The 14,459-nt window shown below is 43.2% G+C and overlaps 1 protein-coding gene across 4 annotated transcripts in view; it reads left to right on the forward strand.

Moving 5' to 3' along the window:
- Positions 1 to 14,459, forward strand: part of LOC110488308 (semaphorin-6D) — a 132,922-nt gene that overhangs the window by 95,938 nt on the left and 22,525 nt on the right. For all 4 annotated transcript variants that reach the window (XM_036971698.1, XM_036971695.1, XM_036971696.1 and 1 more), the window contains 13 exons: positions 3,146 to 3,366; positions 5,113 to 5,227; positions 5,441 to 5,498; positions 6,371 to 6,427; positions 6,909 to 7,010; positions 7,797 to 7,887; positions 8,233 to 8,355; positions 8,604 to 8,692; positions 9,521 to 9,738; positions 11,661 to 11,792; positions 11,971 to 12,126; positions 13,254 to 13,427; positions 13,926 to 14,066. In XM_036971698.1, coding sequence (XP_036827593.1) covers positions 3,231 to 3,366; positions 5,113 to 5,227; positions 5,441 to 5,498; positions 6,371 to 6,427; positions 6,909 to 7,010; positions 7,797 to 7,887; positions 8,233 to 8,355; positions 8,604 to 8,692; positions 9,521 to 9,738; positions 11,661 to 11,792; positions 11,971 to 12,126; positions 13,254 to 13,427; positions 13,926 to 14,066 — 1,592 coding nt within the window. In that variant the 5' untranslated portion in view covers positions 3,146 to 3,230. The remainder of the gene's footprint in view (positions 1 to 3,145; positions 3,367 to 5,112; positions 5,228 to 5,440; positions 5,499 to 6,370; positions 6,428 to 6,908; positions 7,011 to 7,796; positions 7,888 to 8,232; positions 8,356 to 8,603; positions 8,693 to 9,520; positions 9,739 to 11,660; positions 11,793 to 11,970; positions 12,127 to 13,253; positions 13,428 to 13,925; positions 14,067 to 14,459) is intronic.

The raw sequence follows: 14,459 nt of genomic DNA on the forward strand, positions 1-14,459 counted from the left end.
ATTTTCATACATATCTGTTTCACTGTTTAGGAATGAAAGCACTTTATCTTCGCTACATGGCCAAAAGTATGTGGACACCACATCTCATTCCTAAATCATGGTATTAATATGGAGTTGGTCCCCCTTTGCTGCTATAACAGCCTCCACTCTTTTGGGAAGGCTTTCCACTAGATGTTGGAACATTGCTACGGAGACTTGCTTCCATTCAGCCACGAGCATTTGTGAGGTCGGGCACTGAGTTTGGGCGATTAAGCATGGCTCGCAGTTGGCATTCCAATTCATCCAAAAGGTGTTCGATGGGGTTGAGGTCAGGTCTCTGTGCAGGCCAAGTTCTTCCATACCGATCTCAACAAACCATTTCTGTATGGACCTCGCTTTGTCCACGGGGGCATTGTCATGCTGAAACAGGAAAGGGCCTTCACCAAACTGTTGCCACAAAGTTGGAAGCACAGAATCGTTTAGAATGTCATTTTATGCTGTAGGGTTAAGATTCCCCTTCACTGGAACTAAGGGGCCTAGCCTGAACCATGAAAAACAGCCCCAGACCATTATTCCTTCTCCACCAAATTCTACAGTTGACACTATGCATTGGGTCAGATAGTGTTCTCCTGTCATCCACCAAAGCCAGATTCGTCTGTCGGACTTCCAGATGGTGAAGCGTGATTCATTACTCCAGAGAATGCGTTTCCACAGCTCCAGAGCCAAATGTCGGCAAGCTTTACACTTGGCATTGCGCATGGTGATTTTAGGCTTGTATGCGGCTGCTCGGACATGCGGCTGAAATAGCCAAATCCACAATTTGAAGGTGTCCACATACTTTTGTATATATGGTGTATCTCGTATTTAAACAAATTCACTTAGTGTATTAAAGTAGTCAATACTGTAGTATTTGTTCCCATATTTGTAGAGTTTGTAGAGTCACAAAGTTTATTTAGTCAGGAATATGGACCAAATACTAAACTTTTGATTGTTAATCTCTGGTGACAGGTCTTTATACATTTAGAACACTTAGCATAGCAAACAGAAGCAAACCGCTTAAATCAATCCAAGATGGCTTCAGCCGTCTCCTGTTGCGGCTTCATACAATACTTCTGATCTCTTGCAATATCTCCCCACAGTTGTGACTGCCACAACCCAGGCAGGCGCCACCACAATAGAGAACCAGTTGAAGAGCTAGAGTGAGTTTTTGTCTCAGGGGTCTATGTCTCCCAGCTGGGAGCTCTTAGCAGTGCTGTAGCAACCACTCTATTGGAGAAAATGGGAATGCATGTTCTCACTTTTAGCTCCTTAAGTCACTTGCGAGGTCAGCTGAAGGTGGACTGAAATCAGTTGGGCCTTAGCTCACACAGTCATACTATATTTTTTTTATTTCACCTTTATTTAACTAGGCAAGTCAGTTAAGAACAAATTCTTGTTTACAATGACGGCCTAACCCGGCCAAACACTCTCCTAACCCGGACTACGCTGAGCCAGTTGTGCGCCGCACAATGGGACTCCCTATCACGGCCGGTTGTGATATAGCCCAGGATCGAACCAGGGTCTGTAGTGACGCCTCTAGCACTGAGATGCAGAGCCTTAGACTGCTGCACCACTCAGGAGCCCTATATGACCTTGGCTTACCCAGAAAAAATATACAACATTGTTTATTTTTGTTTTATGATATTGGCCTGGAAAACAACATTGCAGTTACTACAGTACCTGTGATGGATCGTACTGATTATGCTAGTCAGGGGGGGGGGGGGAGTTTTGAACACTTCCCCTCTTTGTGTAATGTGATCACAAAAATTACCTCAGACTTACTTTCCCAAACATCGATTGAATGACAACTCAGGTTGCCTCATCATCCATTACTTTCTCTACAGTCTGACAGTAGTGAAGCAGTAGGTATTTAGTGTCTGAGTGGGTGTAATCCTTTAGAGTAGAGAGGCTACTGCGAGCCACGCTGTAAACACGACTAGACGCTAATCGTTATAATTTATAGCGGGGGGCCATGACTGGCTGACCTCGCGGCTAAGCACAACACCTGCTCGGAATCTAAACGAGAATGGCGTAGGCTAATTGATATTGATGGCGAGTGCTCCTGTTGTTTGTTGACTTTGGGTGGGTATGTAGTTAGCGCGGCATGCTAACGTCCTGTCTCTAGTGTGTGTAGAGTCAGGCCTAACTTAAGGATTCATTTCCTCTTGCTAGCAGCATTCCTCCCAGTATTCCTCATGAAAGAGTCAGAGAATCAGAATGATACCCAAGTATGTTACCCTAGTAATTGTAAAACATGTATATCTTGCTCTGTGCAATCTACTTGGTTTTTAATGTGGGACTGACTCATTAAAAATGTAGATGAATGCATCTCTATGGTCCATTGGACTGATGTGTACTGTATCTCTGACAGAATGACCTTTCCCACAATCACTCTGGTTGTGTGTCTTAGTATGTTAGCACTCTAAGAGGCAGATGTTGACATTAGCAGCCGTTAAGACCATCTGGGTTCCAGCCTGAACTGTTCGTTCCTCATTGATATTGTTTTGACGAAAGCAGACAGCCTGAAGTTGATCGTTAATATTTCTGACTAAACAGCCTGGTGTCAGTCTGACCTTGGATATTTATTTATTTTACTTATTAGTGTTAACATTTTGATTAGTTTGACGAGTTCTGGACTGCTGCCGGTGTCATGAGTTGATAGACCAGAACATATACACAATCACATAAATCAATTGTCCTGTGAGATTTATTTTTGTGCATTACTTTCCAAATTGTAATGATGAATCCATTTTGTTTTGCTCCCAGATCTGAGCTCCTGTGTTACCTTTAAATGCTATTACGCTATGATGAATCATAATGGTAGCTTTTTGCTTAGATAATGCATGCTAAAAATGCATCTTTTGTCCTGAAATTGTATCATTCAAATAATAGACTTCGATTCCTCAATGTGTTCATTATAGTCGATGAATATGTGAAAACCACTAGCCAATTGAGAAAATGTCCTAAGTTGAGCAATTACATATTTGACAGAACATTTACATATCTGCAGTATGAGATATGAAATGGGTTTTCATCATGTAGAGTCAAACAACATGTGTTTGTATTCTGACCCCTTTTCATTTGACTGAACTGAATTCCTCTTCTCCTTCAATCTTACCTTCCACAGACAGGGCCCCCGTGGATCTGAGCCACACACCATGACTTGCTAAAGCCCCACTTGCTGCTACCCACCCCCCTTCTCCTCATTGAAGATGGTCCCTCTGGAACGGACGAGGTGGCGCCTCCTGCTGGCAGCCCTCACACTCACTTCCTGTCTACTGTCCACCTCAGCCACAGCCCCGCCCTTCCCAAAAGACCTGGAGCCAATCAACGTTGTCCGATGGGAGCGTGAGTAGTCCCACCAGCCCCCTGATTGGCTTAAAATTATTTTAAAGGCCAAGTGGTGCCATGTTACATATTTTTCCTCAGTGATATAAGGGGATTCATTTAGTAGCACGAGACTGGTAGTTAGAGTGCACTAATATGATGTGACATATAGATCTACCACTGAGTTAGGGGAGGAAGACTGCTGTGGTATTTGTCTCCAGCAGCACGCAAGGAGACAGATTCCCTATTTGCGTTGCCTAAGGCTGGCTCAGAGCCCTAATGCTACCTTGTTAAAACATTGATGGACCAAAGTCAGGAATTCAGTCTGTATATTTGGCCTGCACAGGAGATGAGTGTGGATGAATGGTCTTGTGCAAATTAAACCCCAAATAAGATTATGAACAGAGATGTACACTCAAAATGGCCATCATTGATTTTTGAGTGGGTGTTGGGCATTGTTTTCCTAAAGTACTCCACTATATGCGGGTCTATCGGCTACAGGAGGTATGGTTTACATGATAGTTAATGAGCCGGGCAGGTCTAATACATTATTGGTGTGAGAAAGGAGGATAAAGAGCGGCAAAGGAAAGAGTCGCTGAGGCATTGGCATCATGGCATTAAATGGGTGTTGGTTTGCTAGGTCAACAGCTTGGAATCTCGGAAAGAGAGGGGGACAAAGAACGAAAGGGAGTTTACAGTGTGTTATCGGTATGCACAAATCAAAGTCGAGGTAAAATGCTGAACATTTCAGACTGATATCATCGCATCTCTGTTGAATGTAGTAGGTAACACCTTGAAGCAGATCCATTGCGGATATATCTCCTGACTTATCGAACAGTGGAAACGACACCATCAGACCTACCTAGACTAACTGTGAGAGTGGACTTCTCAAGGGCATTTTGTTTAGGGTTAGAGCGTATTCGGCTCCTCACTCTGCAGGTTGCGAGCTGACGCCGTCTTTGCCATCGACGAAATGCCAACAGTCTTATCATTTAATGAACACTTTTGCCTAGTCATCAGATTTCCTGTTGTATTGTCCAAACAAAGCCTTTCGGGCAGATGAATTGAGTTTAATCGTACAGCTACAGTATATGCTTTAATAATTGCCATTATGCAAATTGCTTACGACAGAAATACAATAGCAGACGCTTTTAAAAAATCTTAGCTCACTCATCCCAAGCCAAATAAACTATGCCTCTATCAAACCTCTATTTACCCTTCAGCAGGGTTGTGTTCATTGGGCACCAAACGGAAGAAAACAGACAATATAAGAAACCCTCACGTTTTCTCTTGCGTGCCTTAATGAACAAGACCCAGGACTGGACACAGACGGCTAGAGCAGGAGAGCAGGGACTAGCAGAGGTTTCTGTTCATTAACTTTCCCCTAGTCTGACCTTTTAGAAACAAGCCAGGCCTCCCGAACCTGGATACCATTCACAGGAAGAACAGGACATGACTAGAATGGGAGCGTGCCTGACCAGAGAGTGACTGGTTTAGTTTAGCGACTGCAAACCTACACTGTATCCATTTATTGCCACAAGCAACAGAAAATACAACAAATACTACGTAATTAAAGATTTAAACACCAGAATGAGGCCTGTCAGGACCAAGCAGGATTACCAATTATAAATGACAACTTGAGATAGTAGTCATTCCCGTAAAGCTGTGAGCTGTCCAGGAGTTGGGGTCACGAATTGGAAAAATCTTGAAATATATGTGATAATTCAGCTACTCTTATCTTCAACGTCTCTCTCTCTCTTTTTGTAGACTCCTACCTGTACCCAGGGTTCCAGGGGCTGGTGTCGGACAACGACACAATCAGACTAGGCCTGGACTTCCAGAGGATGCTGAGGATCAACCACATGCTCTACATCGCTGCCAGGTCAGTCAGCCAATTCACTGCCTCCGTTCTGGTCCACATGTTAATAATCACAACCAATAAAACATCACTACCAGACTGACCAAACTAGAGTCTGTTTCCCAGACACTGAAGGTTTTTCAATGCAGAATCCGGGAAACCAACCCTTAGTTTGTTTTTATTTATGAGACTGTGCACAGAACACCATGACACTAAATCTTAATCTTTACCCCACAGGGATCATGTTTTTGCAGTAAACCTGACCACAGCTGGTGACGACTTCGTCCCCCAGCTGGTAAGTTACATAATCAAACATTCGATCAAACCTCACATGGCTATGCAAGATGGAATACAACATAATACAAGCAGGAACTAACATGACCATGTGGTTTATTACTGCATACTTTTGATTTTAAAAAAAATATCTTCTAAACACCAAAGTACCCATCATTTATTTGCAATGTCAATTATATTTGTTTTTAGAAGTACCGTAGCCTGGCCTCTTCTGAGTTTTCCTCACTAATGGACTAGCCTGCAAACAATGGCCCTTAGCTTGGCTGCTCCCCACCCGGAGGACCCTCGAGGGTAACCCCAATATGGCAGTAGTTCTACATGGAAGCCCCTTTTCATATCAGCTTCCCAGAAACAACTCTGGATGGGGTTGCGAAGTCGAGCGAGGCTCTCAGCAGGTAGATCCAAAGATTGCCCAAAGGTCACAGAGAGGCCTCTGACCGGTTATTGCCACATGAACGCACCCTGTGATTGCATCAGGCTCTTTCATGTAACCCTATGTGTGGTGGGGTGGCGCTTTCTCTAGAGCAGGGGTGTCAAACATACGGCCTGCGGGCCAAACCCGGCATTTGGGGTTCCAATCCGGTGATTTTTCATAATACTTTAAAATGACTAAAACCAAATGGAAACTGTGTATAAATGATAATGGACCTACATTCATACCGTTTCTTGACTGTGTCCAGCTCGCTACTAATCACCAAAATGAAAGCTATGGGAAAAAGGAACATTTTTAGCAAATTGAAGGCGAGGAAGTACAACCAATTTTCAATGCGGCCCTCCGGACCTTATTGAAGACCGAATGCCTGACCGAATGCCCCTGGTCTAGAGCATGGTGTGGTGTCATATTTTGTTTCCCCCCCTTTTCATGTATTGCAGAAGCTGACATGGAGGTCCAAGGATGTGGCCAAGTGTACCGTGAGAGGTAGAAACAGCGTGAGTATCTTTCTCCACCATGTTCTATGTGTGTCTACGTTAAGGTCAGGAGAGAACACACTAGCTACCGCTTGGTATTCTTCAGTGGTAGAGTCGACTCTCCCTAGCAGCATAAGTGGGAGGCTCCCGATTGGCGCAGCGGTCTAAGGCACTGCATCTCAGCGTTAGAGGCGTCACTACAGACCCTGGTTTGATTCCAGGCTGTATCACAACCGGCCTCAATTGAGAGTCCCATAGGGTAGGCTGTCATTGTAGATACTCATTTGTTCTTAACTGACTTGCCTAGATAAATAAAGGTTAAATTAAAAAAAATTAAGTGCACCCTATAACATAATTAGATGGTTTCAAAGGCACCATAATTCTCTTGTGAGGACGAGTAATGCATCAGCGCTATTTTATTATGGCAGCCTGTTCTTGTTCCAAATGTATTTATAGTACATGAGTTCCCAGTGATACTGAATGAGCCTATGTGGTTTTCCAGGATGAATGCTACAACTATGTCAAAGTGCTGGTACCGCGGAACGACGAGACCCTATTTGCTTGCGGCACTAATGCCTTCAACCCCACCTGCCGTAACTACAAGGTACGTGTGTGTGAGTTTAGGTGTTGATGTGTGCTGTTAACTTCTTTCATCAAACCTTTAGATTCGACAGAGCCATGATTGACGTTTGTTAATGTCACTCCAATTATAAAGCTGTGATTGCTGATTGGCGGGCATGCAGAGACAACGAGCTAGTCATTATCACAATGCCACAGTTTGGCTCTTCATTCACCCCCTCTTGAGTGCTAAGCCTTTGTGTGTTCAATCCTCTTGCATTGAGAAGGTATAATTGCTTCCCGAGCAGTCGGTTTGTTCACTCATGACTCACAATTGAATAAAAGTCAAGATGACATTACACATTTGTCTGTTTTTCGCATTCAATACAATTACCAATTCAATTTGCATACATGCAATAGTGTGAAGTTATGTTGAAAAGGCAAGAAAGAGGACTTGTCATTTAATATTAGAAACTACTTAATTGGAGCTCATTGAAGGCAGAGTCAGGTGAAGCCAACCAGACAGATGTTGTTTTGTTTTTCCTAGCGTGTGTGTGTGGGGGGAGGGGGGGGGCAGGGAGTCCAACTCCTGCTTAGCCACAACTAGGAGACCGTCCCATGAGGGACTGGAGAGGCAGCCAGGTAATTTATGAGCGCCAGCGAGGGGCTAAACGTCCACAGCCGTGCTAGCAATAGCAATGGCTGTGTTAGCAATTCAGCTAATGTTGCAGCGGAGGTAAAGGAGTTAAGGGGTTTGTGCAGTGCAGGTTTCAGTCCATGCCCAGAGCCACCATGGCAACAGAGAACTAACAGTCTCCTCTCATTCCCACAGATGACCACCCTGGAGCAGGTTGGCGAAGAGGTGGTGGGTCAGGCGCGCTGTCCCTTCGAGTCGGGTCAATCCAACCTCGGCCTCTTTGCTGGTGAGTGGCTCAATTTGTAAATGTAGAATTTGAAATGAAATTTTGTCCGTAGTCCATTAGCAAATAATATGTTGTCCAAAGACTGAATGTAAGGCCTTTTAGGCAGGTCGAGACGGAAGCCTAGTCTTATGGTTAAATCGATGAGTCATAAAAGTCTGTACCTAGCTTATAGTAAATATTAGCTTAATCAGTTGAGCAGTTATAGCATTATTTATGAAAATGTGTTTTTTTTATATATAAAGCGTATCCATATGAATTCTGGTATTTTACTATGACTTTATGTATTACTACTATACTATTGTACTTATTAATTACTATATTCTCTCTACTTACTTTATTTTTCAGGCGGTGATTTCTACTCTGCCACCATGACCGACTTCCTGGCCAGCGACGCTGTCATCTATCGTAGTCTTGGCGACGACAGCCCCGTCCTGCGAACCGTCAAGTACGACTCCAAGTGGCTCCGAGGTTGGTCACATTACTTTTGTGTCGACCAGTGTCCTGGTTGGGGATGTGTAGCTCTTACACCACCAATCACCGTGTCATCAAGTCCTTAATTAGTTGGATCAGGTGGTAGTACTGGGTTGGAACAAATGCCTGAACAGCAGTGACTCCATCTCTGATACACCCCAGAAAAGTATGACTCACCATAATGACTTTAATTCAATCTCAACTCTCACTTTTCCCCTCTTGTGTGTGTCTCCTTGTCTCCCCAGAGCCCCATTTCCACCATGCGATCGAGTATGGAAATTATGTCTACTTTTTCCTCAGTGAGATTGCAGTGGAGTACACCACACTGGGCAAGGTAAGAGGGTGTCACTTATATAAGATTGATGTATGACAGGGGTAGCCAACTAGATTCAGCCGGGGGCCGATTTTTGTCGGAGCGGATGGTCGAGGCCCGGAACATAATTTGAATAATTTTTACACTGCAAATTGACTACAACTAAGCCCAAAAAGAGATTATATTGAAAAATAAGTCATTTCATACCTTGATTACATTGAGACACAGTCACGTGTCACTTTTTTATTTGTGAGAATAGTTGGGAACAAATTTCCTAAATTAATCAAAGTTTTAGCTGAATTCCTGGTGGTCATTTTGTTCTGTTCAAAACTGAAAAAAATCATGAAGAAAAAAAGAAAGATTAAACAACAGATGTTCTATGTACTCTTATCAGATGTATCATGACTAGTTGAGATGAGTGATTCTGAAAAGATGAAGGCACCATTATGGTTGGACATAGGATATGAGCTATAATGACAGGTCTGCAGCCTTATGTCCCGGAACCACTGAGCTATTACGAATGGGAAATAACGTCCATTTGTGGGGGTTAGTCTGGAGGTTAGATAGGCGTAAGTGCATCCAGAGGGTTGCGGATTGAAATCTTATGGTGAAGAATCGAGAAGTTGAAAATGAGATGACAGCTGGTGACAGAATCTCCAGTACACATTATTACTGTTGTGTCCTTGAGCAAGGCACTTATTAACCCCAGACAGCCAGCACTGTGGCTGATCCTGTGCTGCTTCAAGCCTATTAAGTCATGTTTGTTGTCTCAAGGGGTCGGGAGAAGAGCGCCTAGGATAATAAAGCACTATTCTATTATATTGTATAATTTTCTGGTTCTGCTCCAAGGTGGTGTTCTCTCGTGTGGCGCGGGTGTGTAAGAACGACAATGGCGGCTCTCCTCGGGTGCTAGAGCGCTACTGGACCTCCTTCCTGAAGGCGCGGCTCAACTGCTCGGTGCCCGGCGACTCGTTCTTTTACTTCGACGTGCTGCAGTCGCTCACCAACGTGCTACAGATCAACCAGCGCCCCGCGGTGGTGGGAGTGTTTACTACGCAAGCTAACAGGTTAGCCTAGTGGCCAAGAAAGTAGTGGTGGGCACTCTTCCATCAACGCCAATATCCATACATTTCTTATACCCCTTTCATACACAGACAACATTCCTACGATTTTACCGTGCCTGCTTTATTTAACCTGTTTTTTTTGTACATCTGAAAGGGGTAGGGGGTTAAAAAACATGGACAATTTAAACCCACCTAAAGACCTAGTTATGATTCCTGCATTTTCACAGACCCTGTAACCAAAATACACCTATTAGGTCTGTGTGAATAGTTCTCTGCTTTTTTGCAGGTAAATTCATTAACACTTCCATTGTTCAACACCTCCCTATTTTGAAATTCAGGGCTGGGCGATATGGCCTAAAAACCATATATCGATTTATTTCAAATTTACGGGCAACTCATGCATGATATACATCTCGATTTTCTCTAAGTAAGCTTTTTTTTCACAATTTAAGGTAAATACACCGCATTTCAAACAGTCAGGAATAATCTAATGAATTCAGGGCTCGTAAAATTATACCTAGGCTAAATATAAGCCTTCCACAACCATATGACCCACTAATATATTACATTATTTTATCAAAATAGTTGAACCTGCTTTTTTGTTGTTGCAATAATCACTGATCTGACTTTCAAGTCTGTCTATGAAAATGCCCTTTTTGTTAAAAAATTGACTAGAACCATGCACACCCACAGATAATGACCCACTTCTTGTAACAGGCATTATAGGAAAATTAACACAGGTCTCATGAACAATCTCTCAAGCACAAGCCCACGTGCTAGTGAGTAGCCAGTTCATCTTTATATTTGAAGTCTAGCCAACTTGCATTTGCTTGCTAATGCGATAGAACAGTTAAACTGTTATGAATGCAACTGTTTACTTTGTTTAGATATTGAAATCAAGTGGCCGACCTGGATAAGGTGCTTATTTCTCAGAATGAGAGGTTCCAATTCCTTATATAAATGTGTATTTTTAGGCACATTGCACATTTATAAAACACAAACTAGAAAGTTAGCGCATGACATTCTGTCTCTAAAATGCTGCTACCTGTGCGTGGTACCGCAATGCAGCGCACGATAGAAACTGAGCATACATGTTCCCCAATCAAGTTAATTGATACTCTCGTTTTAGTAGGGTCTTATCTGTTTTACATTTTGGGAGTAAAAAAAAGGGTATAGTAAGAAAGTTTAAGTTCTTTTCTATTACAGCAAAATAATGTTTGTAACCGTTTCGGTGTCCATATGACCGATTCTGTTGGACCAAACCTCAAATGGAAATAGCGAGTTTTTAACTTCTTCCTCCCTGACAACAAGCAGTTTATCTTTCGTCTTTTGTTGTTGTGAGCGGCAGAGGGGAGGGGCTTGGCGTCTATGTGCGAGTGGGAAGTTGCACTGTGCGCACAGCGCGTAAGGAGCGAAGGAGGCGAGACCAAAGACAGAACGCTAGTAAAAAATAAACTAACAACCTAGAGGCATTTGGAACGTCGCGCTAAAACATAAATTTAAATGAATTCAATATACAGTATAACCCATCCCTACCCCAATGTTTTAACTACATCCCCCACCTCTCCTAATTTGCCAATTACCCACTGATATGTATGAAAGGGGGTGTATAAACATTGCCTTATAAGGTTTTATTGGTAATATACCACATCTTCTGTCTGAAATGGGTGTTACACTGCAAGAATATGCAACATCACTCAAACACTGGACGGCCTTACTGCACAGGAACATTTTAGTTTTACCTCAAACTTCTTGATATTGATTTGGAATTATACACAGAGCTCTACACTCACCAGATAAACATTGGATTAAAAAAATGTTTGCCTTGTTTGACTAGCCAACCATGTTTCAACAAACCTTTTCAATAACTCAATCCCACAAGGCTCTTTTTTGAACACGCTCTTTGCGTCTGTCTCCCTCGTCAGTATCCCTGGCTCAGCAGTGTGTGCCTTCTACATGGATGACATAGAGAAGGCCTTTAATGGGAAGTTTAAGGAGCAGAAAACCAGTGACTCAGCCTGGACCCCAGTACCAGAGGAACAGGTGCCCAAGCCTAGGTATGAGACTGCCTTATAAAGGGGGGAAACACTAGCCTACATATGACAACGACCATATGAGTTGGCCATACAGCACCAACAGATCTGGGACTAGCTAGACTAGCACAGTACATACCCATGTTTTGTTTGAATAAGAGTTGCCAAATGTAATTTCTCAAATCTCTATTTTCTACTTCAGACCTGGTTCCTGTGCCGGTGACGGCCTGGCCTCTGCCTACAAGTCGTCCACCACCTTCCCCGACGACACGTTGACCTTCATCAAGTCTTACCCTCTGATGGACGAGGCGGTGCCCTCCGTCAACGACCGGCCCTGCTTCACCCGCACCACCAGCAGGTACTGTAGGGCAGTACCATGCAATAGAATATAACTATTTATCTTTGTGTCGACAAACGGCACAAACATGCAATAATGCATTATAATATACAATGTTATACAAATCTGACATATGAGCAGTATGACAGCAAAGTTTTTGTGCAACCATGTACAGTAAGTCAAATGACTCAGTGAATGACACTTTACTCAAACCAGGCGACTGGAGTCCTCGCTCAGAAACTAAACCCAGAAATTGCCTCAGCCTAGCTACTGCTTCTCTTTTTGACCGGAGACTGTGGCTTCATCCACAAAGCTTGACATTTACTGGCGGTGCAGAGGTGATATGAGGTGTTTGAGTCTGCCTGCCGTACCCCCTGGGTGCCCGGCCTGCTGCTTCTCACCACAGGAAGCTGATGTGATACTCTGGTAAATGACAACAGAAGCCAGGGGGGCACAGGGAACATGTTATTTCACACTGCTCCAAACATCCTGAGACGAAACCTCCTAGTGAAATATCTCGAAGTCCTAGTGAAGTCATGGAAATATTGGCGATAAAATGGGGCTTAAATCATAGGATGTTCTCATGCGAGTGTGTTGCATTCATGAACCCGAGGAAATAATATTTTATAGCATAGTGGTTATTATAAAACTGAAAATGACATGCAGGGGTTATGCTTCAGTCTTCAGCAGCCAGTAGAGATGACTGGCGTTAGATATGCATGTGTAAACACACAAAGATAAGAACATGTACATTTTGGAGACAATCATGGTTCATTTACAAAACCTTCCTTGACAGCTGCTATGCTGCTAGGGAACCAACACAAGCCATTCGGGAAAGTGCCAAATCTCACCCAGAAAGTAGCCTAAAGCAAAAGGGAATTTTCAGAGCAGCTGCACTCTAGCTATTCTGTTTTCCCCATTTGAGTGTACTATCCACTCCATATTTTGGTGCACAGAAAACCATACGAGTTCAAATCAGGAAAAGCACAAAAAGGGATGAAAAATTCTTCATTTATAACCCTATGTTGACCTGTGTCTCAATGCCAGTCACGGCGGTTCACTTGTTCTGAATGACTGACCCATTATGGCTGACGAGTTACCAGTTCCGGAAGTACAATCAGCGCTAACTGTGTTTTTCACTTCTCCAGGTACAAGCTGACTCAGATTGCGGTGGACACCTCTGCCGGGCCGTCTAAAGACCGCACTGTGGTCTTCCTGGGCTCGGAGGATGGCAGGGTCCTGAAGGTGTTGTCCAGCACTCATCCTAACGCCTCCTTTGGCTCCCAGCTCCTGGAGGACATAGATGTGTATAACCCCTCAATGTGAGCACAAAACCTCTATAAGTCAGTCTATAACCCCACTTAAGTTAGTGTGTAACCACTTTTGAATAGGTCATAACTACGCAGGCGTAGTAATAGCGAAAGTTGGTTATGGCATGAAAACCTGACTGCTGTATAAGCATCCCATTGTGACAGTACTGTAATATCAGTCTGTAAAATCTCCAAAATTAATGTCTATACCCTCTTTAAAGCTGTAACCTACATTATAATGCTATTACTTCCACCAAATGGTCCAAATCTTTACTATGGTAGTTCACAAGCAGAGTAATTTTATTCTCCACACTATATTAGGGGTTCAAATGGTATATCAACTTCCTAAATGCACATTTCTTACAGAGATAGGCTTTAAATGGGGCTCCCATTTCTATCTGCGACTGAGTCATTGTACTGTGTTTCACATGTCTATGGTCTAACTCTAATCTGTTAGTATGGTTGTGCTTTAAGTGTTCTCACGTGTCATGTGACCATGGTTTCCCACAGGTGTAACATTCAGGGGCAGGAGGACCGGAGGATTCTGGGAATGGAGCTGGATAAGGACCATCATGCCTTGTTCGTGGCCTTCACCAGCTGTGTCATCAGAGTACCACTCAGCCGCTGCACTGAGCACGGCGCCTGTAAAAAGTGAGTTACAACAAGGTCGGAAACGATTGTGTGAAAATACACATGGGTAGGATATACAGTATTGTTAGGGCCGAGTTTTCCCTGACTACGTGACCTAGAAAAAACGGGGCCTGGCATTTTTTTGTGCTTTTGCACTGCTCAAAATGGTTTACTCTAATGTGTTATAACAAATACTTAGTCTCTGTATACCAAGCTCTTTAAATGTCAAATTGTGGTCAAGTGATTTCAGTATCAACAAATATTTATATTTCTTCTAGTCATTTGTCAGATAATTGAGCTAGAGAGAACAGGGAAGCCATGAGGAAATTACCAAATTGTCCAAATGTATTTGGCACAGCTTCTAAAAAAGCCTGTTTGTATATTTTGGCAAACAACCAAAACATTAGAAATGGG

This window comes from Oncorhynchus mykiss, chromosome 32 (assembly GCF_013265735.2).
Source record: "Oncorhynchus mykiss isolate Arlee chromosome 32, USDA_OmykA_1.1, whole genome shotgun sequence".
Classification (NCBI taxonomy): Eukaryota; Metazoa; Chordata; class Actinopteri; order Salmoniformes; family Salmonidae; genus Oncorhynchus; species Oncorhynchus mykiss.